Source organism: Rhea americana, unplaced genomic scaffold (assembly GCF_003343005.1).
Source record: "Rhea americana isolate MKP2758 unplaced genomic scaffold, rheAme1 scaffold_79, whole genome shotgun sequence".
In the NCBI taxonomy this organism is placed as follows: Eukaryota; Metazoa; Chordata; class Aves; order Rheiformes; family Rheidae; genus Rhea; species Rhea americana.
The window spans coordinates 1,076,321-1,101,820 of NW_028186967.1; the positions used below are offsets into that span (position 1 = coordinate 1,076,321).

General features: G+C 38.5%; 1 protein-coding gene across 1 annotated transcript in view; it reads left to right on the plus strand.

The window, feature by feature from the left end:
• Window positions 1-25,500, plus strand: part of TRIM24 (tripartite motif containing 24) — a 189,364-nt gene that overhangs the window by 127,555 nt on the left and 36,309 nt on the right. Inside the window, exon 2 of the mRNA XM_085322607.1 lies at window positions 6-371. Coding sequence (XP_085178733.1) covers window positions 6-371 — 366 coding nt within the window. The remainder of the gene's footprint in view (window positions 1-5; window positions 372-25,500) is intronic.

Below are 25,500 nucleotides of genomic sequence, written 5' to 3' on the forward strand. Positions count from 1 at the left end.
GGCAGCGGCGGCGGCGATAGTAGCGGCGGCGGCGGCAGCAGCGGGGGGGCCCTGCCCGGCGGAGCGGGCGGCGGCGCTGAGCGGGGAGAACGAGGCCGAGAGCCGGCAGGGCCCGACGGAGCGCGGCGGCGAGGCGGCCCCGCTCAACCTGTTGGACACTTGCGGCGTGTGCGGCCAGCCCATCCAGAGCCGGCGGCCCAAGCTGCTGCCCTGCCTCCACTCCGTCTGCCTCCGCTGCCTGCCGCAGCCCGACCGCTACCTCATGCTGCCCCCCGCCGCCATCCCCTCCGCGGCCGCCGGCACCCCCAAGGAGCCGCAGCCGCCGGCGCCCCCCTCCTCGCCGGGCGCCTCGCCCCTGCACTGCACGCCCGGTAAGTGCCTCATCTTCTCCTCTTCCCCCCTCTCCCCCCCCTGCTCCCGGCCCCGCGGGGAGCGGATGGTCGCAGGAGCGCGTGTATCGCGACAGGGCGCCGCGGGCGAGGCGCTGTCGCGGCGGGAGTTTGGGGAGCGCCGGCTGTCGTCGGGGCTGCGGTGCGGAGCGCTGCTGGGCCGGGGAGGGGGGGAGGCGGCTGCGCGCCCTGCTCCCCCGGCAGCAACGGGGGCGCTGGGATTTACTAATTCATTTTTAAAATGTGTCTATTTATTTATTTTTAAATCTCCCTCTTWAGTCGGGAGGGCGATAACCTGCGCTTCCCTCGGCGTGTGGGTGGAGGGGAGCGGCTGCCGGGCTCCGCCGTGGGGCGCCCTGCCCTTCGCCTGGGGCCGAAGGGATTTCGTTTCCTTCGCCCCCCTTTCCGAGCGAAAGCCCTCGGCAGGGGGATGGTGTGGGGAGCGTGGGACGGAAGCACGTAGCGGTTGCTGGCCAGGAAGCCCGCTGTAGAGTAGTGTTTGGTTTGGGAGGATGGCGCTGCGGAGGTGTCCGAGGGGGAAGCCCTGCAGGTGCCCCGCGGGCGCCCGGCGGAGACGGGCAGGAGCGGGTGGCAACGCTCGGCGCCGTGCCCGTGATCGGCCGCGGCGGCGGCTCTGATAATGCCTTTATTTAAAAGTTGTTCGGCTGTCACGCTGGAAGGGCAACGCCGTGAGGAAGTTTTGGTGAGCAGGCGCTCTGAAACAGTGGCTCGAGTGAACAGATCTGAAAAAGCATCTTGCTATAGGAGACCCGCCCGATAAACTCCTGGGAGCTGAAGTTATTTTTCTGATGATCTTTCCTCGCTGCTTTTGGTCTGCTGAGTCATTTTATTTTGTTAAATGCAAGTTCCTCTTGGGAGAAGGTGCGAACAAGTATCCTCTAGCAGAAATGTGCGAAGAGCCTGGAGTTTTTTAAATGGAAAAGAGGTGTGATGTAAATTGAGATTCTCCGTAGGAATGAATGGATAGTGGTAGTTGTGCTTATTGGGCTCTCTAATGGGGGCTTAAGTAAATAATSAAGCATGAAGAAAACGCAGCTTCCTGTGTTGTAGATACCAACATTTGTTGGTGACACCAGTAAGTTTTCCTTGAGTGAGTATTGACCATTCTCCTATGAGTATATTTCAGGACTGCTAGATTTGAAGCTTTTCCTATGCTGTGTAAGTAGTCCTTCACAGAAGGACCACAACTTGAATATGCAAAAGGTTTACAGTGATGGGTAAAGGAACACCTTCTTGAGAGAAAGGAATCTTTGGGATAATTGGAGAGACAGACTTGCTTGAGAGTATCTGAGATCAGGCCTGGTCATTTTTATTATTAACATGATATGCTGAGCTTCTTAATCTGGATGTCTGTGATAGTAATAGTCAAAGTAGTTCATGTAGCAGTCAAACTGCATAGCCAGAGGTTCCAGAATGGAAAAATCTGTAAGACCCAAATCCAGTACGTTTCAACTTGATTGACATATGAGGTGTTATTGCTCACGGTGAGTCTACGAATAGGAGAATTGAAATCCTGCCTAAGGGGAACTGAAGAGCACAAAGCTTGGTGAATGATAGGATATTTGGAAATGAGATGCTTGGAAATGAGAAAGGGGGCAGAGAAGCAGCTAGCTGCTGTTGTGATGTAGGCTCAGAGATTATATAATCATTTTCTCATGAGTTTTGAGTCATGAAGAGCTCAATTCCCAGATGTCCTATTTAAATATAGCAGAACTAGGGGTCTGTAGTTGGGGTAACAAACAAAATCCATTGTAAGAATCAAAAGGTTAGTGGTGTTCAAAATCTAGTTAAGAGAGGACAAATGACAGATATTGGAAAAAAAAATAGAATTACCAATTTACTATTCCTACTTTATTCATTTATCTATATGAGTTAGGACAGTGTGCATGAATAATACAGTGTATATTCTTCCAAGTTGTACAAATTTACAGACAGATCGTGTTTGGTGACATTATTTTTACCCTGACATCATCTTTTGCTAGTTACTTGCATGTTTCCGTACCCTGTCATCATCTCTTGCTAGTTACTTGCATGTTTCCATGCTACTATTCATCTTCCAAAGAAGGAAGAACTTGTGTGGAATTCGCACTCTTCTTAACATGTTACTTAGGTCTTTTTCTGTTGCTGTTTTGGTCCCCTTGAAATGACAATGGTTGTATACTAGATAACTAAAACTTAACTTGGTAATCTGCTTTATTTTTCAACTKATATCAAACAGTTGTAAATTCTGTTTCAAATTTAAAAAATGGTGTCATTGTTTAGAACTGATTATACTGTGGGGAAATATGTTCTGATAGGAGGAGTTCCTAAATTCTCAAAAGGTAGAAGGGGGAACAGAATGGTACAAAACTGGTAATGTGCTATGTGAGGTGTTYGAAGAATGAACTGAATGAATATAGATTTAGAAAGTCACACAGTGAATGCCTCTCGTGATGTAAATTGTAAAATACTGTGTCTGAGGAAAACTTAAATAGTAAGAAAGCTATTCGTGCTACAACGAATGCCCTAAGTAAGAGACACAATACAATTATCAACTTGGAAGAGCTCCTGAAAGATAAGTAGGAAGATCGCGTATGGACTTGCACTGAACAGTAACATGATGTGCAAAAATAAGCCTGAAGGAAGATTGGTAGAAGAGAAGAAAGGGAGTCTGCCTTAATCAAAAGACAAGATAGGGTTTGAAAAGCTCTTCAGTGAGCCAGCCTTGAGATGGACTGTTTTGCTGTGTTAATATCCAAATTAGCTGAGAAACAGGTAGCCAAAGAACTGAGTAATTGAGTATAGTCTAGATATGTGGTATTTTATTGATTTGCTTTTTGTCTCCAGTAAACTGTTTCCAAACAGAAACATAATCCTTTGCATTAATAGAATAATGAGTTTTAAGCTTGTCTGCACATTTGAAGTAACTTGGGGACTCTGCTTCTTTAAAGATAATGTCAACTAATAAAGGAGTGCCGTTCAAACTTAAGAAATCCCAAATGAGTTATGAATTCTAGTGTTGCTCACTTGAATGCAAAGATCAGTCTGGGTAATGGCAATGAAATGTTTCAAGACATAAAAAGGAGATTCCTGTGGTAGGTGTTAATAAGTWTTCCTCTTGCAAAGGTTGGCTGATGGAGAGACCATCTGTGACATGGATATGTTCCATACTGTCACATTCATCCACTTATGAAATAAAATAGTAATTTCTACAGGAAAGAACACTTGGAGAGTTTCTGATCTCTCTACCATTCCTGAAATTTAAGACATTGAATCAGCTGTGTGTGTCTGATTTGAATTCTGATAGCACTGGAGAACGTACTGCTTCATTTCTGAAGGTCCAGTGGTAACTTATTTCACGTGGTTGGTATTTTTGTTGTTGCATTGCCAAACAATTGGTTGCCAGGCACAGAGCACTCTTAACTGTGGGGAGTGCAGCAAGAGTGGGTCAGTAAATGTGATAGTGGTTAGTGAGCAAGTGTGCAGTACACTACCTGCAGATACTGCTGCTAAACATCTTGGCCAATTTGATGTGTGTTTTTCTTTTGTTTCTCAAATCCCCAATTMTTTTCTATTTGATGTGCAAGTTCTGACTAGAGAGTACAAGAAAATAGTTATTAGAAATCTGCTATTTTTTCAAATTTATGTCAGGTGGTGCTTCAGTGACTGCTTGAGTGGCATCTATACTTAACTAAACAACAGTGCTCATAACAGAGGGAGTATCTGAACCCTGCAGTACTTTTGTGGAGTTTTTAAATATGAAAGAGGTATTTTAAATGTGATGGTCACCATAAAGTTAAAACTGAGATTATATTCCTCTTCAGAATGACTTCTTTTACTTCAAGTTATAAACATGCTTGTTTTTTTCTTTATTGCCAATCTTTACACAGAACAGTAAAAATTTTTGTGCTGGGAACTGCTGTGGGAGAAAACTTCTGAATGGAAATGCATAGCAAAACTATTATGTGTATACTGTGTATGTGTAAACAGTTAATTATGCTAATTAAATCTTATTAATGTCAGTGCTAAAAGTAGTAGAGTTCTTGTTTTTTATCTGTAGACAAGCCTATTTGCAAACAAATCCCTATGAAGTAGTTAGAAGCATGTAATGTTTGGACACTCCCAGGATATAAATTCTTGGGGAGTGTCCAGAGTAACGACTCAAATATGTTCAATACTTGCAGTTAATTAAGGAGTAGGTACTTCAGAGTTACCAAGCAAGGATTTCAGTGTTGTTAATGTTTCATATTTCAGYTGATTAATGCCCAGAAATATTTGTTTACCAGTATAAGTTGGAGCGCTACATGATATGGAAGAAAGAGCTAGCCCTTGTTCTCCCTTCCTCATGTATGCAGATGGCATCTTTTTTGTTGCTTCCCCACTTGGTCTTTATTCTGATAGCTTTTAAGCTCTTTCATACAGTTATCTGACCTTGGCATCTGTCATAATCTAGACTTTTTGATGTCATCACTTATTTTGATCTAGAAAATACAGCTTTTGAAATAACTTTCAGTATTCCTATTGTACTGTATGTAACAYTTTCTTTCCCTGTTTCTGTTGATTAAGCTTCTTATTTATGCATCTGAAGGACAAAACAGGCTTGTTCAAACTTCCTTATGGTGATAATCTATTTTCTCTTCTGGGTCTTTCTAGTTTGAGAAAACTTCAGATTTTATGTTTTCTCTACATGTATAGTTATTTCTGCTTTGTCTTACTTAATTATTAATAACTTTGTCATTTGCTTACTTTAAAATGATTTATCTCAATCTTTGGAACTATGAAGAGTCCCTATTTCTGTCTCTGCCTCTCTCTCTCACTCTGGCTCACTCACTCTTGTATGTTTATAAGACCCCAGAAATTATCAAATAGGGGACGACTTGTGGGAAACTAGTTTCATTTTTTTTTAGCAAAGGTGTGAAACATCAGAGACCAACCTTCTAGCTCTGCTCCAATGCGAAAGCAGCTTACAATGTCTTTGGTAAGCAACTAGTAATTTTATTTTAGACTATGGAACTTTCCTGTTAACAACAAATTGTGTATACTGCTCTAAAGATTTCTCAAGTAAGGTGTATATCTAGTTGAAAGTACRTTAGGGTATTTAATGTATATGATAAAGGTACCTCTTTAGAAACTTCTTTATCCAAAGAGCAAAGGAAAATAACTTAATGGAGCATATGTTCATGTAGCGGAGGGAGTGTGTTCTTCCTGAGCTAGCTCGTTCATCAGAAATGTATTGAGGAGCTAGCAGGCCATGCATCAGGCTTTTTAGGTTGGTCTGTTAACTTGAGTGAATTCTACAAAGTGACAGTGTTCACTCAACTTTACCTATTCTGTTAAATGTAAGAAAGAATTTTTGTTGACACTCTTGATTCTGAATGCAGTATTGTAGAAGGAAGCTGCTCTTTTATGCAGAAAAATCTTTATACTAAGGTTGTGTGCATTTGCATTAAAATGTTGTAGATGGAATTTCCACATTATTTAGTGGAATTTCCCAATGATACTAAACTTGAAGTTAATATTTTACTTGCTGTAGTTAATCTAAAAATGAGACAGGGGAAAAACCAAAAAATCATTTAATTTTAAGGAGAGTTTTAAAGTGTTTGTATTTTGGTGTGAATAACTGGCTACTTAYGTTAAATCTTTTAGAAGTCTAAATCTTAAGTTTTGGAAATAATGAATTTTTACAATAAGATAGCCAAAAATATGGTATTTGTTTTGACTTGCCAAYGTTAATATGCTGGTCATGCACAGTTCTTCAGGTAAATATCGCCCTGATCCAGCAGAACTGTGAATAATAGCAAACTTGTTATGCTAGAGACTTAGCTACTTGCAATTAATGCCAATAGAAATCAAAATATAGACTTCTAGTAACTAATTGTCTGCTAATATAATAAGTGAGATGTGACAGCCCAGCTGGAAGTTCATGTAAATACAGAATAAGGGAGTAAAATAATCAAAAGGTGGTGGCATTTGTGAGGTCGCGGTTGCATGAAAAGTCAGTTCTACATGTGGGCTYTGTTCACCAGGTGTTTCTCTACTCAGTCTGGTTTCATCCAAATTGTGTGGTTTGAAAGAAACTATTATAATTTATTTGAATGAATTGAGAGTTGTTAYAGGCCCCTTGGTTTAGTTTGAGCAAATGACAAAAGTCGCTTTTGCCTGCTTCATGATTTATAATGAAAAGAGAACTTTATTCCTGTTGTTCCTTGGAGTAGTTTTCTATTGATGCTTTCTACACCAGGGCACCTGTAAACAGAATATTTGCTTTCTTTTAATTTTTAAATGCATTTATTTCTTCTTATTTAACTTTTATCTGCCATAACAATTTAAAGATACATTTTTTTTATTTTCAGCTGATTTAAAGATCATATTTTCATAGAAAAATTTCAAYGTTATAAATTTACCACAGTTAGGTAGCTATGGAGTCATTTACTGTTTAAACAATGAATGTGCCACTCAAATATACTTTGGAAACTTCAGTATCATATCTGAACACAAATGTTTACCATCAAAGCATGAGACTGAAGTTAATAATGGACTCTTCTGAGTTGGATATGATGATGACTTCTTTGCAAAGAAGGAACAGTTCTGTGAAGTAACTAGGAAAATTATACTCAGTTAAACAAGGAATGGTCTTRTAAAGCTGGGTTTGAAACAAGAGAAGGTCCAGCAAAAAGCTGTTTCTGCTTAGTTTGTACTATTTCTTTGATGTTTCAAATAAATCCTTATTTGAAGCTTTTATGTGGAGAAAAATGATTGTGATCTTGCATGCATTATTAATTATGAGAGAGTGATGCTAGACAAGCTTTTTAGTTATTTTTGAGGTTTCTCAGTGGGATACAGGAAAAAAGACAGTAAGCAACACTCAGTAGTTTTGAATAACATCCATGGATTTAGAATTGATCATTCTTAAAGTGAATTTGGGTCATAGATACATCCTCATTTTAATGAAGAAATCTGCAACTCCAGCACTAAACTTTCCAAAAGCAGGAGTATGTGGACAAGAGAACTGAGCCACTTTTTTTCTGACTGCAGAAAGATTCTTGCTTCTGATTAAAAGTTGCCTGTGGCAACTCTGTTTTTTCCAAGGGGCAATTTCCCCTTTCTAGTTTAGTGTCCCACAAGTGTATACTGCATAATTTGAATAAAATGGAACTGTAGCTGAAATACCCTTTGAGGAAAAAATATTTACCTAATTTGAGAAGTGACTCTGTTTTCGTAGTAAGCTGAAAGATCTGTCTGCACTGTACACAGTCAAAAAGAAATGGGACTTTTTTATATGCAAATACTGACTTGGAAAAGCCCTGTGTATTTTCTAGGATATGTATACTTGAGTTCAAATAGTATACAAAGACTTGGCAAAGTGAACTTTTGTTAACTTTGATCATTTCTAGGCATCTGTAAGAGAGTCATGACATAGTTAAGTGTGTGTTAAACTAAGACTATGAGCTAGTATAAAAAGTTCCTATACACTTACAGTGCATTTGAACTTGCTCTCTATTTATACACTGGAATACTTGTAAGAGTGATACTAGTTAAAGGAGGGCCCATTGGCAGTTGTGCAGAGAGTGAGTAGGTGGGAAGAAAGCAGGGCAGAAAGCTGCAGCACACTGCTAAGATTGGAGAATAAGACATCTTAGAGTGCAAGGTACAGTGCCTTGGTGAAGAGCCCAACAACATCAGGCCCATTACTGGCAACGACAAGTGTGTGAGATTGGCCTGAACAATCAAAGTGTGAATTGATGTACTTACTCTACAACAGAGTCCCTGTTGAAATTAGTAAACTATTTGCTAAAGTAATTTAGGAGTATAAATTACCTGTTCTGATAGTCAGTTGTTTTAAAGAGAAGTGGAGGTAGCTTTAAATCATCTTTGACTTTTGGAAAACTTCTGTGACTTAACTGTTGAAACAACCATTTTCAAGTAAAAGTGAAAACTCATAGGAGTGCCCAAACTGATAAACTAGGCTGGCAGGCAACTGATCAGTCGGCAACTGAGATAAAGACAGTCTGTCTAGCAGACCAGCTTTATTGAGTGAATATAGTGCTGTGCAAAAGTAGTGATATGTAGTCCCTGGTAAGAGGACCTCACTAATATATTGTCTAGACGTCCTGGGAATTTTGGGACCTTGGAGCTGACCTACTAGTCCGGATTAGATTTAGCTCTTCTGGGTGTTTACAGGTACTCAGGTATAGTTTCTGTTTATATTCTTCTTCAAATTTTTGAGACTGGTAATATCTTTGCTTGCTTAACAATTTGTTTTCATCCCTCGATTGTTCTATTCCTTATCTCCTTTAGTCTTGTTTGGGATGTCTTTCTTCCCACAGCAGCAGCTACTGTCCTCGTTTATTTTCTTCTAGGTTCAGCCATAGGTTGCCTAAGGACTCTTGTCCATACCATACTGGACATAAATAGCAGGGATTTGGTAGCAGGGGCCTGCAGGGATGCGCAGTGTGGGAGGCCATCAGCTGCCTTTTACTGATCTCAGTCCTTTCCAAATGACTCTGAAAAGGGCTGAAAACGTCACACACCAAAACTTCAGCTAATCAGAGAAGCATATGATGTCTCTTTTCAAATGTATTTAAGAAAGGGAGGTAGTTGCTCAGGGTAGGAGACGCGGGAGGAGACATGAGGATGCAAGGAAGGAAAGATGTGAGGAGAGACAGGAAGAGATATATGTGAGGACATACGTAAAAGCACACAAAAAGATGTGAGAGGAGGCACAGGACACACAAAAGGTGATATGCAGGAGGAAATGTGAAGACACTTAGAGAAACAAAGTGGAGGAGGCATGTGAAAGGGGACATTGCTGGGGACGCACCTGGAGATGCATTTTTGTAAGGAGGTGCTCCGTGTTGGAGGACGTATGCTTCTGAAGAATTGCAGCCTGTGGATAAGCTGTGCTGGGGCAGGTACACCTGGAAAGAGACTGACCCAGGCAGGAACTGATGTTGGAGCAGGTACATTCCTGAAGAGGCTGCATCCTGGGGGGAGAAGTACTGGAGCAGAGCAAAGGAATTAGAAGCCAAGGAGCAGCAGAATAAAAGAATAAGAAGCAGAGTGTGGCAGAAAGAAGCTCCTTCAACCGCCTGTGCTGCCCATCACCTCACTAAAGGGCTTGTGAGGGACTGAGTGCAACGTGCACTGAAAACAAGATGAATTGAATCTAGGAAAGGTGGAGGAGAGCTGTTGAGCTGAAATTTAGCCTGTGGAAAGTGGGAAAACCTTTTGTCCTGTGAGTGTTTAATTGTTTGACATCTTTGTCTGTCAATACCCGTATCAGTAATTATTTAATTTATTGTCAATTAATTTTTTTAAAGCAAAATCCCCTGGGTTGAGATTGTTTTGCATGTGACATGTACCAGCTACAGACTGTTCTCTTTCCATGTCTGGTAGTGAGATGTTACTTTCAGGGTGTAACCCTCCAGATTCCAGTGCTAGTAAATCCTTCTTTGAAATTCCCCCCCCCCCAAAATAAAGTATATAAGTATTCTAAATTAAGTGCTAAAGAAATTATCTTCATGAGCTCTATTTTAACTTTTCCTCAGTTTCTTCTCTCTACAATAGAGTAGATTGACTCAAATGGATTCAGAGTGCAAACCTTAAATCTTACATTAGTAAATATCATCTCAAAAGACATATACAGGATTCTTTCCTGGGATAAGCATAGGTGCAAGCTGCTTCTCGGGATCTGTGGAGTGGTAGGAGTCCTTACATAGCAGAGTTTTCATCAGTGACACTGAATTCAGAAGACCTGGGACCCATATAGTTCATAACAACATAGTCTTAGTTGTCTAGTACAGCACTTAGCAAGCAAGCTTGCTCTACACCAGATCCCACCTAAGAGTGTGGTACTAAGTAAAGAAGTGTTCCTGAAACTGATCTTGACAGGTTTCTGCTATCTCTAGTCTTAAATATTACGCTTCAAGCTGTAGAATAGAATAGTTACTCCCTGCTTCATAGCAAAGGGGAAATTCAGTGTCATTAGAAGTCTTCAGATGTTCCTGGGATGGAATGGGTGGGAGGGTCTGTGATCTTCCCACATCTTCTAGTGGTGAAGATTAAACAAAAATATAACATTTAGGCCTTGTACAGGTCACTCTTATGATATAGATAAAGATGACTAATATAGAACAAGAGTTACTCTAACTCCTCAATAAATTAGTGTGTGTTTGTGTATGCTGCCGCAAAAGCATATGTTTTGCTGATGGTCTTTGGCAGCAAAGAGCTGGTTAAATTACAGATTGGCAGTCTCCTGTTGCCTCTGTCTGCTTAGAAATGGTTTTACAACGAGGGCTGGATATAGCTTGGCCACTGTTTAGAGTAGTTCATCTGTCTTCTAGATTAGTATCACTGCTGTTTGTATGTTTATGCTCTGAACAGAGCCAAAGATTTCTTCTCAAAATTGTTCTAGCAGCTATTTTGGCAAAAAGGAGATGTTCTTATATATGGGCATCCCAGATGTTTTGAACTGACTGTTTTGTTTCATCCAGTCCATCCTTTCTGCAACAGCTTGAACATACTCTGGATTCTTTAAGAAGCTAAATACTAATCCTGCCTCCTTTTAAAGTCCATTTAGCATACCGTTATTGCATTCTGTTCCAATCTGATTGCATTTCCCCTTCTTCCCCCCCCCCATTCCACTGGGATGAGATTAGATTTATCAAGATTTTTCTCTGCTATCTTTACACTGCTTTAAATTCTTGAGAATAGGTGCTGTGAGCTACAGGATGTCTGACTTCAAACCTTTATCAGAGTAGTTGTTATTCTGCTTTGTAATCAAAGGTTTCTTTCATTTGTCATTATGTCAGCCAAGTATGTTGAAAATCAACAGTGTAGTTGAACCCCTGTGAGTATTCTTTTTTTAAAAAAGTTGGAATAAAGCTACATTCCTAGTTCATTCTGAAAGTGGTAGTAGAAGCAAGTGTCATGTTTTCAGGGCCTTATTATCTAAACTAATACAGGATTGATCCTTTCCTTCAGTATGGCACAAGAAGGTGGGAACAGGTCAGGTGAACCTGACCTGTTGGCCTATGTTGGTAAGACGACTCATTTCCCTCAGCTCTCTTGTTACTGTTGTGTGTGCTGTGCTGTGGAAGCCACTTGAGAGCAGCTCTTTGGTTTTGGGAAGATGAAGGGAAGTACATGAAGACTAGATTCTCTTAGCAGATATTGGCAGATGTGAACATCCATGGGGACTGGTCAAGGTTCACTGTTCGCTTTTTCTACTGGAGATTACAGGAAGAGATGCGTTGGTCAAACATCAGCACATGTGTAAGGGGAACACAAATAGTATCACTGCTGCCTGTGTAGCTTGTTGGTTTGTGAGAACTGTAGGGCAGTTATCTGAAACCATTGTAGTTCTTCTTTTATTGATAATAGGTGATTTAAGTTAAAGAATATATAGCAATTGCTGTTTTTATAGTAGATATAAATACTAATCTGTGGATCTCTTCTAATATGTAGATTACTCTGCAGTTCAGTTGCCTTTTATTGCAAGCTTTTAAACTCTACAAACAAATAAGTCTTGAATAAAGTTGATCTAGGTTTCTGTACCTGTTCAGATAAGTTCCACAGTTTGCTTGAGATATGACAATAACATATGTAAACTAGGAAGCTTCTAGTAGCTTCTTCATTGACTTGCATTGGCTACAGGTACTTTTTAATCAGTCCTGTCTCAAGCTGTGTAAGATTCTTTCTAAGTGTAAATGAAGCCAATATGTTAGTGCTAGCATTTGAAGTAATACAGGGGATTAGCTTTTGATTCTTAAAATTAATGTCTGGAAGGGGTTCCTTCTCATGCATACAAATTGAAAATTGCTTTTATTTTCTCTTTTGTTTCCCAAGGAAATATTTTGCAAAAATCTTTAGCATTGCTGCAGTTCAGCATTGCTGAAGAATAACCTGGGGGAAATTGCTGCTTGACAGAATTAGGAAGATGGTAGTGTTCAGTAAACTGTACCAGGGCTGTTGTACAGTTTAGTGGTATCCTTAAATTTGTAATACTTGGCTCTCAGATATTACAGCTCTATATTTACAACAGCTGAAGAACCTGTATATTGATTCTTCTGAATCCTAGAGTCTCCACAGTGTTCTTGCTTGCTTATTTCTTTTTGCTAGCCATTTCTGACCTTTTAGAAAAAGCCTTACTATTGCAACTATTTTGTTACATTCAATTAGCCTTTATTTTTTTGAGTATCACAGATATCTGCCTCCAGTCTGCAGCAGAGGCCACAAAAATAACTTGTTCCAATTGATTGTACCTGAAACAAAAAGAAAGTGAGAGCAGGTACTTTTCAGTGGTGTCTGCTTCTCTAGTTATTCCAAAAGCTTTCACAGTTAGTGACATAATAGATGCAACCTTAACTTGTGCCAAAACCTCATTTTCAATGGCTTTTATTCCTATTATAATCTCTTCTTACCCTGACTTATTGGTAGAAGACTGGCCTGAAATACAGTGGTAGCACCAACTCTTAGGAAACCTAGGTACTGTTTTGTAAAGCATACATACCAAAACCCACCATTTCTTTCCTTGCAAACAGCCAAGATAGTGTTCAGGCTTAGTTTTTCTTTGATGCTCTTGGAAATGAGGATGGTGTATTGTTACTCTTTCCCATTTCCCTGTGTGCTCAGGCCCTGGCCAAAAGTGTAGAGACTTGTTCCCTCTTCTGCCCAGGCACCTTGGGCTAGAGACTTGTATTAGGAAAAGTCCCTCTCACTTAAAGAAGTCTGTATTTAAATTTTCCTGGAAGGTTTCAAACTGGAAAAGCAGATATGCCAATATTAGAAAATGGAAAAGTGACAGAGAAAGTGAGGAGGAACCTCGACATCCATGTTTTGAAGCTGTTTCCACAAATTAGCTAGTTTCTTGACCAGAGTTGTTTCTCAACAACATTTGAAACGTTCTTTTCTCAAATATTATTGTGTAGAACTGTAATTTACTAATGGAGAAAGCAAGATCTTTTCTACAGTCCCACTTGAAACCACAGATGATTATCTATCTAAAATAACAATGACTGTTCCTAGATGGAAGCTTATTTTTTTGGCATTGCCTGTTGGCTGAAGAAATCTGTCTTTGCCTGTGTGGGAAGACAACTAGTTCACACACAAGCCTAAGCTGTTGATGAGCAGTCAGAAGCATGAATGAAAGCAGCAGCCCTGCACTGAGTGCCAGGACTCCTTGTACAGTGTGCAGAGGAGGCTGAGCAGTTGGGAGTGGGATGCCTAAACTGACGAGTTTAGCCAGTGTGAAGTGTGGAAGACACCCTCTGGTTGTGGTGCCCACCCTGTCTGTCAGAAAGACTCTGACTTGCAATCGATGGCACACAACCCTATCCTGACACTAGGTGCCAGAGTGCTTTCTTTAAACAAAGAAGCCCTGCTATATCAAAACAAATGTGCCTTTCCATATCAGATTAGACTGTATGACTCCTCTTAGACATTTGGTAAGAAAGAAGGTAGTTTTTTCAGGAGTGCACTCTAACCACCACACTGACTGTAGGCACTGCTGATGAGAAGGCTCTGCTTCCCCCAGGAGTGGTTCCCTCTTGCAGAGTGGCAGTGACGGCTCCACTGCAATGCTCTGCAGACCTGTGAATGCTTGCTGTAGTGACTGTGCTTGGTTTTCAGCATGTGGGCCCATGTCATGATCTGGGCCTTTGCAAACATCAGTATTTTCAAGATGGATCAAGTCTGAAGTTTTGAAAATTTGCCATGTAAAATTTCCAGGGTTTTTGGTCTCTTCTGTATAAGAGCGGAAAAGTTGACTCCCTTTGAAACCAGCCAGAGAGCTGCAGTGCTGGCAAAACTACTACTGGTAAATATTTTGCCCAGAGTATAAAAGAAAGACTGGAAGGCATTACCTTGATTCTTTGAACTTTATTATGAATAATAGCACATAAACAGCAGTTTGTGGCATGTAATCCCTTCTCTAATTTGCCAATCTCTGCTTTTTTGGTCTCCACTTCTCATTATTTATTCTGCAAACCCAGGTCAGGCTGTTCCAAAGCCTTGGTTTTCTACTATTAGGAAATGTTTCTCTAATTTTTCATCCGAGCTTGAGCAGAGGGCTGTGAAGTAACACAGTTACTTTACAGTGCTCTGCTCACAGGCAGATTTTGACCTTGATATGTTCAATGGAAGTTGCTGTACAGAATATCAGCTTCTGGTTTTGTTAGATTAGCCAAGTCAAGCTCTATTGGCTGCCTCTCATATCAAACTTTCTGTACTATTTGCATTATAGATTTATCTGTCTTTACCGTCACTGCCAGTGCTTTACAGTATGTCCTGGGATCATGTTTATGTATTTTGTGGCTGGCTGGACAAAAGAAGCAGCCTTATGTTTAATCATGGCAGCTTTGATACACAATACTTTCATTTGAGAAACTATTAGAATAATATGTAACACCTTTGCTTACAGAACTGTAGCAGTTTAATAGCTACACCAGAGTACAGTATTGATCAACTAACCATTCACAGAGCCTACTCCCTAGGTATTACCAGGTCATTGACTCTTCTAGAAGATACTGTATTGCTTCAGTTATTTTGGCTTTCATGTGTATATACTTGCTACTTTTTGTACAATTTTTTTTTAATTGGTGATGGTTCTTATATCGGCCATGCAGCTGTTGTCTTAATCATGTTTTTTGGTTTATTTCCACAATGGTTCAGTAGTTACTTATTTCAGGAACTATATCCTAATTACTAATCAAAAAATTTTCAGCTATCTGGGACATAATCATCCTGCATTTTCTTTTTTTTTCAGAGCATGTAAAATTCAATTATAATGGGTAGTGCATAAAGTCCTGCCACTGTCATACAAGCCTAAGAATACATGTAATATCAAAGAATTGTGTTGTAATATCAAAGAACGTAATATCAAAGAACATGTTCACTTTGTTATAAGTACTTTTAAAAGCAACAGTAAGATTTCTTATTTTTTTTTTAGATTTGGCTAATAATAGCACAGTTCAGAATGCATTTCAATTCACCTGACCCTTATAATTTGTTACTCAGCAGAGTTTCCTTGTAGTTGTTGATACCTCATAGTTGTTGTAACTTCAGCAGACTTTCCTTTTGATCGGGCAATTCACACAAGTCATCTCATCTGTTTTGAACTCATAGTTCACAGTTCATAACCATTTTAGTCCCCTACTACTTTTCTGTCATTAGCAAAATTTCACAGTTCTTTTCTGGTTCTCAAAGACATCCATTCTTCCTGTAATAATATCCTAATTGATCTTTGTATTGACAAGGTCTTGTTACTTTGCCATTAGAAAATTTCTTAGCTGTGTTATCACTCTTTGTGTCAGAATTGATAATGAATATATTGGGAGAAGCTGGTCACCAGGCCTGTCTCTGAGGATTTTCTGTAGTACCATCTAGCCTGAGCATGTGGTCCCATAGCTGTTTTAAGTCTATTCAGATCTGAGCTTCTGCAGCCCAGCTTTTTCTTGTCGTAAGTCACAAATTTTTGTTCTCACCTCTTCTGTGCTGACAGTAAACTGGTAAAGGGAGTTGAACTAACTAGAAAGTAACATTTCATGAAACAGTATTTGCCTTGGTTTTCAATTGTCTTAGCATCCTGAACAAGTTTATTGTATACAGCCTCTGCTGCTGGTGGAAGACAAGGAAGGTATGGCAGGGAGGAGGTGGGGAAACATGAGTAAACAGCTGCTGCAGATTTGATATTTTTTATATTGTCATCACTTTATACTGCCCATCACTATCTCCTTTAATTTTGTCTTTACTTTAGTCATACTTTCAAGTATTCATCCGCATATTCAAATTTTCTGGTGCTACCTGGGAAAAATATTAATTTAGCTATATCATTCTATATAGAAAATCCATAATTGGATTAGTCTAGTTTATTCAACCCTCTCCTCCCCGAATGTAAATACTGTATGTTCTGTCCTTAATATAGCACTATATAATTTGATGGACTTTTCAAAACTTTTCCTAATAAACAGCTTCTTATTTATATCAGCTCTCCTGACTTTGTTCCCAGGGTAAATATCTGAAGAAGTGTCCTATCCTGGTTTCAGTATYCTAAAATTTATAGTTTAATATGGGAGTCTTATAAAGACACTTTTGCTGCATAATACACATTTCTTGTCTGTTTGGCTCTTTTCTTATTTACCTAGCTGAAGAGCATTTTGCTATTTTTTTCTTAATCCAATTTATAATTTATGAGAGGAAATTAATTTTAAGTAATTCTCACACAGAGTTGTGCTTCTTGATCTGTATGATGTGAGTTGCTTTTTTTAAACTCATTTAGTTTCTTTAATGACTTCTATCCTCTCCATTTTTCACAGGCTGTCTATTTTCAGTATCTTGTTCTAGTGGATCTCCCTTTAGTAAGGTGTATCTTTGTCTAAAATTGTCAATGAATCAAAAAGAGAGAATGATTTCTTTGTTGGATAACTATCACAGTCTATATTTATTTGACCTTACTCTTTATCTGTGAAACTACCATTCAGTAATTACTTGGTTACAGATAGAGAAAAAGGTATTTGTTAGTGGTCTCTATTCATGTACAGTCTCACCATGAAGGACAATACTAGACTCAAACATGGAGATCTACCTTCTCTTCCTTTCCAAAATGCTTTCAGTCCAAATGGTCTTAAAAATCTAGTCTCATATTTCTTTAACTTTGTATTGTGATAAAATGCATGCGCTTAAAATGCTGTGTTATCTCATCATTTCTTCTTAAGCTTTTTCTTTCCTAAAGCTTGACACCTCACCTCTAGACATGACATCCCAAAGAGGAGTTGCTGGATGTCATTCTGGTTCTGGGATAAGTATCTGAAAAATATCGTTGGTATTATTAGGTACAGGTTATTTCTAATAGGTTACACATTCTTTTTCTTTTTGCATACTCCTGCTAGCAACTTTCTGAAGAGCCTTTGAAGTTCCTGTGTATATTTTTTTTAATGCCTACATTCCAGATTTTTTTTAAATACCTCTATTAGAGAAGCATTTAATATTTCTTATTCTCAGCCAAGAATTCAGAATCTTTACTTACAAAAAAAAATCCCTGGTAGAGAGAACTTGCAGAATTCTCTGAAGAACACGTGACTCTTCTGTGATACTTACTTCTGATATAACTTTTTAGAAATTATACTCAGTTAGTACTTCAGCTGCTAGAACCTTCCCCACAGAAATGAGGCGCAGGCCTTTTGTTTTCAGCTAGAACTGTTCCCCAGTTTGGTTTAACACCTGATCGCTCTTCTGGCTGTGTTAGCAAAACTGAGGTACAATGCTGTGGTGAAAGAAAAGAACAAGCAGAAGAGGTTTGCAGACTCACCATAAGATTATTACTGTTGCCACTAGCTATTCTTTAAAACCTAATCAAAATATTAGGGTACTGTTAACCCTGCACAGCAAATTCATGCCAGTGTCAGAGAATGTAAAATGACAGTTCTAAGATTATGAATGAATATACTCATTTATTACGCATTGATATGACCGTAATGTTCAGGATGTTCTATAGTTCAAGTGTGTGAAGTATTTACTGTCATGTCTCTGCTTTGTTATTAGTGTATTTTCCAAAATTGTATTGTGTACTTGAAGATTAAGATTCATTTTGCTTATCCTCAGGTGTCTACAAAATAGGCCTCTACAAATAAGCTAGTTGTCTTAGACTCTTCTATAGTTAGTGGAGAGACATGGATACTTTTAAGGTATGATTCATCTGACCAAGTGTAGACATCTACTTTTAGGATGAGATGACTCATGACCTAACTATATTATCTAGGTCTGCATTGACTATGAAGAGAACTTAGCATAAATCAACATTTAGACACATTAATCTCACCCAAAATGTTAAAAATTTGGCAACACTACAGAGAAACTGAATTCCTCTTTCAAGTGCAAAATTTAACTTTTACTTTTTGGAGTACCTTTGTATAGTAGATCAGTATTATTTCTGTGCAGCCATGAAGAGTTATTTCATACATACAAAAGACCTGCTTATGGTATTTAAGCTTTAGTATGAMCAGGTTTTGAGTATTGGAAGTAGTCTGAATAGACTAGATCTGAAAATCTTGGGATTGTTCTGCTCTAATAAATAAAATAGTTTAATTTTCTATTCTACTCCATTAGTACTTTCTTGCAGAGCAGCACTCAGATCTATCTGATGGAAAGTGCTGGAAGAAAGAAGCATCATTTTATTGTTGACTATACTCACCAGAATAAGTACTTTGTAAAATACTGTTTGTTCCTCTTCTATCTCTGCCTATGCCAGCAGCAAGTTTTTTTTTAAGAAAAGGGATCTTGAAATCACTATAATATTTGCATGCTAATCATGAAAGTTTTTATTATTGTACAATAGCCATAAATTCATCACAAATTAAAAGTGTACCTTTACAAATATTCAAAGATTATTGATAAATACACATTAAAACTATCTTTCTCACTGGTTGGGATTTAAGACACTGTATTTGTGCAGCGAACATACTATTACTATGTTGCTGAAGAATATACTAAAGAGATGCTAATTAGCATAAATCCTAGTTCTTTGTATCACCCTATCTTCTCTTTTACTTCCCTCATAAAAAAAAAAAAAAAAAAAAAAAGCCTAAACCCTAAACATTTTTTTTGAGATATTTTTCAAGGAAATGAACAGAGGTATTGATGACTTCTCAATTGTACAGTTGTCCTCCAGGAGAACTTCATCCGTATCCATATAGCAGAATACAGCTAGATGCAGCAAACACTGCAATTAACAAGTTGATGGCTCTGGACACTGATACTAAGGTGATCCTAACCAAGCTTTCTTTTAGARCTGCAGACTGTACTTTTTTTCAGGGGTTCTGTGTAAGAGAATTTGTGTGCTTCTCAGTTGTATTTTCAACCAGACATTTGAAATCACCTGCAGAAGCTCTAACAGCAAAGGTAGACAAATGGGCTGAGATTCAGGTTACCAAGTTGGAGCACCTTGTGCCATTTTAGACTTTCTACACTCTGATATTCAAAAAAAGGGCTGGCAGATGTCCTGAAGAATTCAGAGGAGACTTGCTTTCTTTTGGAATAGTAACTGGAAGCCAGGCAGGATATCCTCCTCAAATGATACATCCTTTAGGCATCTGAATTGTTCCCCTGAGGTAAGTGGCTTAAAAAAGGAGGGCCAAGAGGCTGGTCTTCAGAGTCCTGATAGATCTCAGTTCTGGTTATGCAGCAGGGGCCATCTTGAAAATGAGAAGAGACAAAGAGGAAGATTATGAGGGGGGAAATGGAGGAAGTGGCTGAAGCAATAATGAAGAGTGTCATGTGCTGGAACATAATTTTCATCTTTTCTCACAGGATTGAAAAGAACCAACTCCTTCAATGTGTCCCAGAAAGGCTGTATTTTTTTTGTTTGTTTGTTTGGGTTGGATGTTTTGGGTTTTTTGGATGTTGCTGCCCAAATGATAAATCTATTTATATTTACTTTTGTATAACTATAATTTCTGATAATATATGCACAGTACTGCAATCGTTAATCTGTCAACCAGTTGTAGGAGATCAGAATTCTGGATGAAGACCAGACTATAAAATTTATTGCCAAAAAGAAGTGACTACTAGTCATGCTCAGAGCTTCAATGAGAAATCCATCTCCTCATCAGTTCTTGGCAATGGTATATGTTTACCTCAGTGCTGCTCTTTTTTAAATACTAATAACATGCCTGCATCTTGCTTTTGAGGGAGAAAGATATTAATTTTTGCTCAAGAAGCACGTGGATAMAATGGACTTTAGCAGCATTGATGGGAATTTAGACTATCTGCCAAATAGTATTTCAGTAGAATGTACATATCTAGGCAGTACTAAACCCACTTTCARAATGTTAGCAGCTTGAAAAATAAAATACTATGTTCAGAGAAAACAATGCAAGAATGTCACTGAGTTGTAAAAATCCTTGCATACAACTTCATCGCATGTGCTTGAATTCATTCCATATCTTCTAAATATAAGCTAGAAATACTTGACAATTTCAGGACTTGAAAGAATGTATTTAAATTTTGATGAAAGAAATACTCATCACATTCAGCTATGACAATTGGCATAATTGTTGGCAGCTTCTACATCCCCATTTAAGCATGCTCACTGCAAGGGAATGAGGTGGTTTTATATTCATCATCTTGCACTTACACAGTGTCTATACCACAATGGTAATATTTTCCTTTGTAATTATTATGACACTTCTTATAATGGTGTGGTSAAAGGAAATACATTGGACCATCTTGGATGTGGACAGTAAAGTCTCCTTTCAGAATTTCTTAAGGTATTCAGAAAATGGTCTGATAGCCAGCCCTTGTATATTATATAGTTTGGCAAAGTCTAGTGTGTGATATCTGTAACGTTCAAAGATTGGGCATGCAGGACGAAWACAATGAACCGTTTGACAGAGCAGCTGAAATATTTTAATTCAGCTCTGCAGTGCTTTCCAAGAAAGTCAATGCACTGCAGCATAAAAACTGGCCTGTAACACTCTGTCAGAGGGGGGATTATAGCTTTGTCTTCATCTATCTGTCATCTGCTTACATTTTAAAGGGTGATATATTGAGCATTCAGACTTTAATAAACGTATTCACTAGATTTGTGGTGGTTTTGAGTGTTTGTGTTCTGGCGGTAAGTGGCAGCTTCCTCTTGAGATGGGTTTGCTTGTTGGTTTAACCTAGCTCAACTCTGCTCGCAGCAGCAGGCTGTCACAACTAGATGGAAGCAGTTTTTTCTGGAACAAACTGGTTTGAAGAAAGTTGCCAATTTTGCAGCACCAGCATTGGCTTAATGAGAAACAAGAGGAAAGCAGTAATTACTTTTAAAATTTATTCAGACATGTTATTGCACATAATATCCTCTCTTGAATTAAGTCTTTCAAATGTTTGTTTTTCATAGAAAAAACATGACCTGTGCAAATATAACCAGTTTACCCTCAACCCCATACATTTTTAATGAAAAGCCTTGCAGATATTAATGGTGTGTATATACACGATGAGAGGAGAAAAGGATTCTGTAGGTTATAATTGAATTGTCCTAATTTTCTGTGTAGTTATRCTATAAATCGTGTAGCTGGTATTCTCTTCAGTCTCTAAAATACTATCTGTTACTGTTAACTAGCCTGTCCATTTTTTAAAATCTTAGATGTGTATCGGACTCACTCTTAGTGTTTTTTTGTTCTGAAATCTTGACAGTTAAAATTTCAAACCAGGCTTTTCTAAAACTGAAGGGAAAAAATTGCCCTAGTAAGCTTTGCAAATCTAATTAATTTATTCTGTAATGGCTATGTCATTTTAGGGAAAATTAATTACCAATTGCTTCCAAGTGCTATATTTAAAGGGAATCGTCTCTCATAAGAGGTAATATTTTTTTGGATTGATTTGTAGTGAAGAAAGGCAACTGCTAAGCCCCCCTATTTAGTACAACGCCATGCRTCTACAAACAAAAATACCCCTTGGATTTAAAGATGGTTATCCAGTGGCATTAGTAATGTGGCTCTGAAACTTTTTTGTTAGCAATGAAGATCCAAAGGAGCTGAAACTGGGAYAGACCAGACCAGCTTCCTCCTGTTGTCTCTGAATGCTTCAGTGGTCCCAGGAAGCTGGGAACCGAGTTGGGAATCATACAGCATGCGCCTGAAACCCATTCAGCTGAAAGGCTTGAGGTGGCATGAAAGTGGATGCAGGGTGTAAGGTCTGAAGAAGGCTGTGTCACAACTTCCTTTGTGTCTAAAACGTAGCCTGGCCTTCCTTGAAGAGGCATATGCATGYGCATCTGTAGTGCGGGAGCCTGTGGAAATGTTACAGTGGAAACTTAGCTCTTCCCTCCTCCCCCCCACCTTTGAATCCACATCAGATTCACTGACCTACTTCACTACATGGCAGCATAAGTCTTTGTATCCGCACAGGAAGGGTGGCTATAGGGGAAAAATGAATGGACGGGGAACCAGCATTCATAATGTTATTGGCAAAGGGGTGTCCAGACCTGATTCAAGCAGAGGCAAAATGTAAGGTTCCCCAATAACGTTTTAGCAGCATACTCMATTTTTTATTTATATAAAGAGTAATCTTCTCTTCCTCTCTGCTGCTTGCTGCGTGCTCTTGATCCAGCTCACTATGCAGCTACATGAATGCCTATCCTTGCAGAGGAACTAGGTGAAAATATGTAACCTTATCACTTAATGTTGCCTTATCATCGTCACAGTAATTATGATGCTGATTATGGAACTCCTCTCCAGTGAAAMAATAAATTTTTCTTTTCGCTAGCCTGATCACTCCACAAATACTTGCGTGAATAGGATAATTTGGCAAAAATAAACACTGACACTTGAACTTAATTCCTCTGAGCAAGAATAAACAGGAATATATACTTTTAAAATCTTTCTTTCTTCAATGATTTCACAGTAAACACTAACATTATATATTGACACATTGAAAATACCATTATTTCTTCTCAAAGCTTAAAGAACTGCAAACCCAGTGTTGGCTCTGTTTTAGATTCTCCCTTAACTTTCATCAGTGTACAAAGACAGRATGAGTAACAGTCTCCAAGTTGTTCTTTTTTTCTGGATAGCCAATAGATTTTGTTTGTTTTGTATTTTTGAATAAAGATAAAAAGTGAAAACCAGTTATTAAGAGAGAGCAAACTGCAAATCTTATTAGGTTTCTTGAATTTGAAAACTAAAGCCTATGTAAAGTGGAGATGTGTTCAGTGMAAAGCATTTTAATGCCTTTTATCTTAACCTTTGCAGTTCTACCCTTTGGAGACTTCAGAGTGCTCACCACAAAAAGTGAAGCAGCGGATTGCAGTCTGTGTGGTCAGTACAGATAATGAGTAGGAMCACAAAACATGTTTCTTATTATTGCTAGAGGAAATGATGTTATGTAGGAGTAAACTTTCTTATTTGAAAGGAAAAGTGGTGAATCAGGTGGCAACAGACTGAAGTTTGACGAAAGGTTGAGAATAGGTTGACAGTAGGGTTGAAGCAAATGGGCAGTMAGGGCAGGATTGTCTTTTTCATTGAAGTCCAGTCAAAAATGGAAGTTTTCTGTCTGAAGGTACCTGGTTTCATAACCTCTGTAGCTGCTCTGATGTGCTAGAGTCTCCTCTGAGGTTGGATCATCTTTGGTGTTTGTTTCCTTAAAAATGTGAGCAGTAGATGGTGGTGGTGACAGTAATTAAGACAGTGTTAGGAAGGTGTGAGGTCATCCTTGCAAAAATTTTTTTCCCCTAGGGAAGTAATAGGAAAAGTAGCTTGTCTCAGCTTGTTTCCTCTTCTAAGTAATACTATGTATTCYTTCTGTCTCTAAAATGTGGTGCAACATCAAGAATTAAGAAAGGAAGTGACATTCAAAATACCRAGTGGCAACTTTTCTTTCTGTCAGTTTGTTATCTTTGCATGTTTTCTGGTAGAGAGCATTTAAGAGGGAAAGTTACTTTTTTGAAAAGATGTAGTCTCCTTCTCTGGAGATATTCAAGGCCCGCCTGGCTGCAACCCTGTCTAATGTGCTCTAGGTGACCCTGCTGAGTGGGGAGGTTGGACCTGATGATCTCCAGAGGTTCCTTCCAACCTTACTGATTCTGTGATTCTATGATTTATTCTTGGAAGCCTCCTAACTATATGATTCAATTTACCTGCCAGTATCTCAAAGCTCWATTCTTCAGAATAGATTTGGTCAAGGATGAGTTGAGCATTAGAGCTGTCGCATATAATTTCAGAGTCCCTCCCTCACCATTTAATCAGACTGGCAAAATTTCAGATTAGCTGAACTGTTAAACTGATTCTGGTGCCATTTTTGATGCTGCTGCATGAAAATTGATGTAACAATTCTTATTTTTTTTAAAAAGGTTTTGTACTCAATTTTCATGGACTTCATAATATACCTGAATAATATGTACTTGGTATAGTAACTACCAATTGCAGAAATAATTTTTAGATTAGTGAGATTTTATGATATTAATGTATTAATCATGTTTTGTGCTGCAACTTTGGGTTTTTTCCTTTTTTCYGCCTTAATTCTTTTTATGGAAATTGGTGGATGTTTTTATGGGGGATAAACACCAAAATAGTTTGGGAGTTTTTCTTCCTTTAAAGTAGTAACGTAGTTCTTGTTTTGATAGCACAGTATGCTTCTCCCATAGTTTCAATAGAGGATGATTTATTTTCCTCAGCTGTTAATGTGAGAAAAATCAACTCAATGGCTTTTATTTTGCTATTAAGAATTTGAATATTCTTGAGCAGACCATGGTACAATGGCTATGGTTCTCAGCCATGAAGACATTGAAGTAAATTGTGGCACAGTTCAGGAAGCAAACATCTTGAAATTAAAGGAGGGAAGTGTTGGTAATAAAATTAAAGCGTGATTAGAAAGCTATTGCACAATTGCTTCCAAATCTTAATGCTAAAAAAAAAAAAAAAGAAAAGTTTGATTCATCGCAGCACTGCAAAAGAGTCTTGTAGAGAATCATAGCACTGCAAAAGAGTCTTGTAGAGAGACTTGATGGAGGAAATGTTAATTATTTCAGAGGTTAATTTAGGATTTGCATTCTGGGCGTGCTTAAGGAGCAGTTTAAAATGTAATTAAATTTTTATGGGGGAAAGTATACCGATGAGCATTAAAAGCAGGTACACACATGGAATGCAATAAGATGCCAAGACTATATTATATAAAATTTACTTTTTTATTTTATTAATTCTTCATGTATGTAGTTGTAAATCTTTGCTGAAATACAAGCAGGGGAATTTTCAGAAAAAATWGTCCTTTTTGTTGTTCAAGAAAGTTARGGTCAATTGCTTGCTACAGTACCTGTTGGTTCCTTAGCAAAAGGCTTGCATTTGCACAACCATGTTTGCATCAGAGTCACCTAACTTAACACTTTTAACTGTTCAAATCAAACTGACTGGTTTCCATTTAAAAAAAAAAAAAAAAAAAACACTCCTATCAGTAGGCTGATGAGAATGGTAATATTTGAAGTGTGCAGTGTCCTGTGTTGCTACAACAGGATCTAGAAGAGAATGTTTGTGAAAGTTGGATAAGAACAAGTTTTCAAAGCATCCCTATGATTACCTCATCAAACCAWCAATATATACAATATATATTGTAAATAATATGCTTTGAGATAGTAAAAATTTAT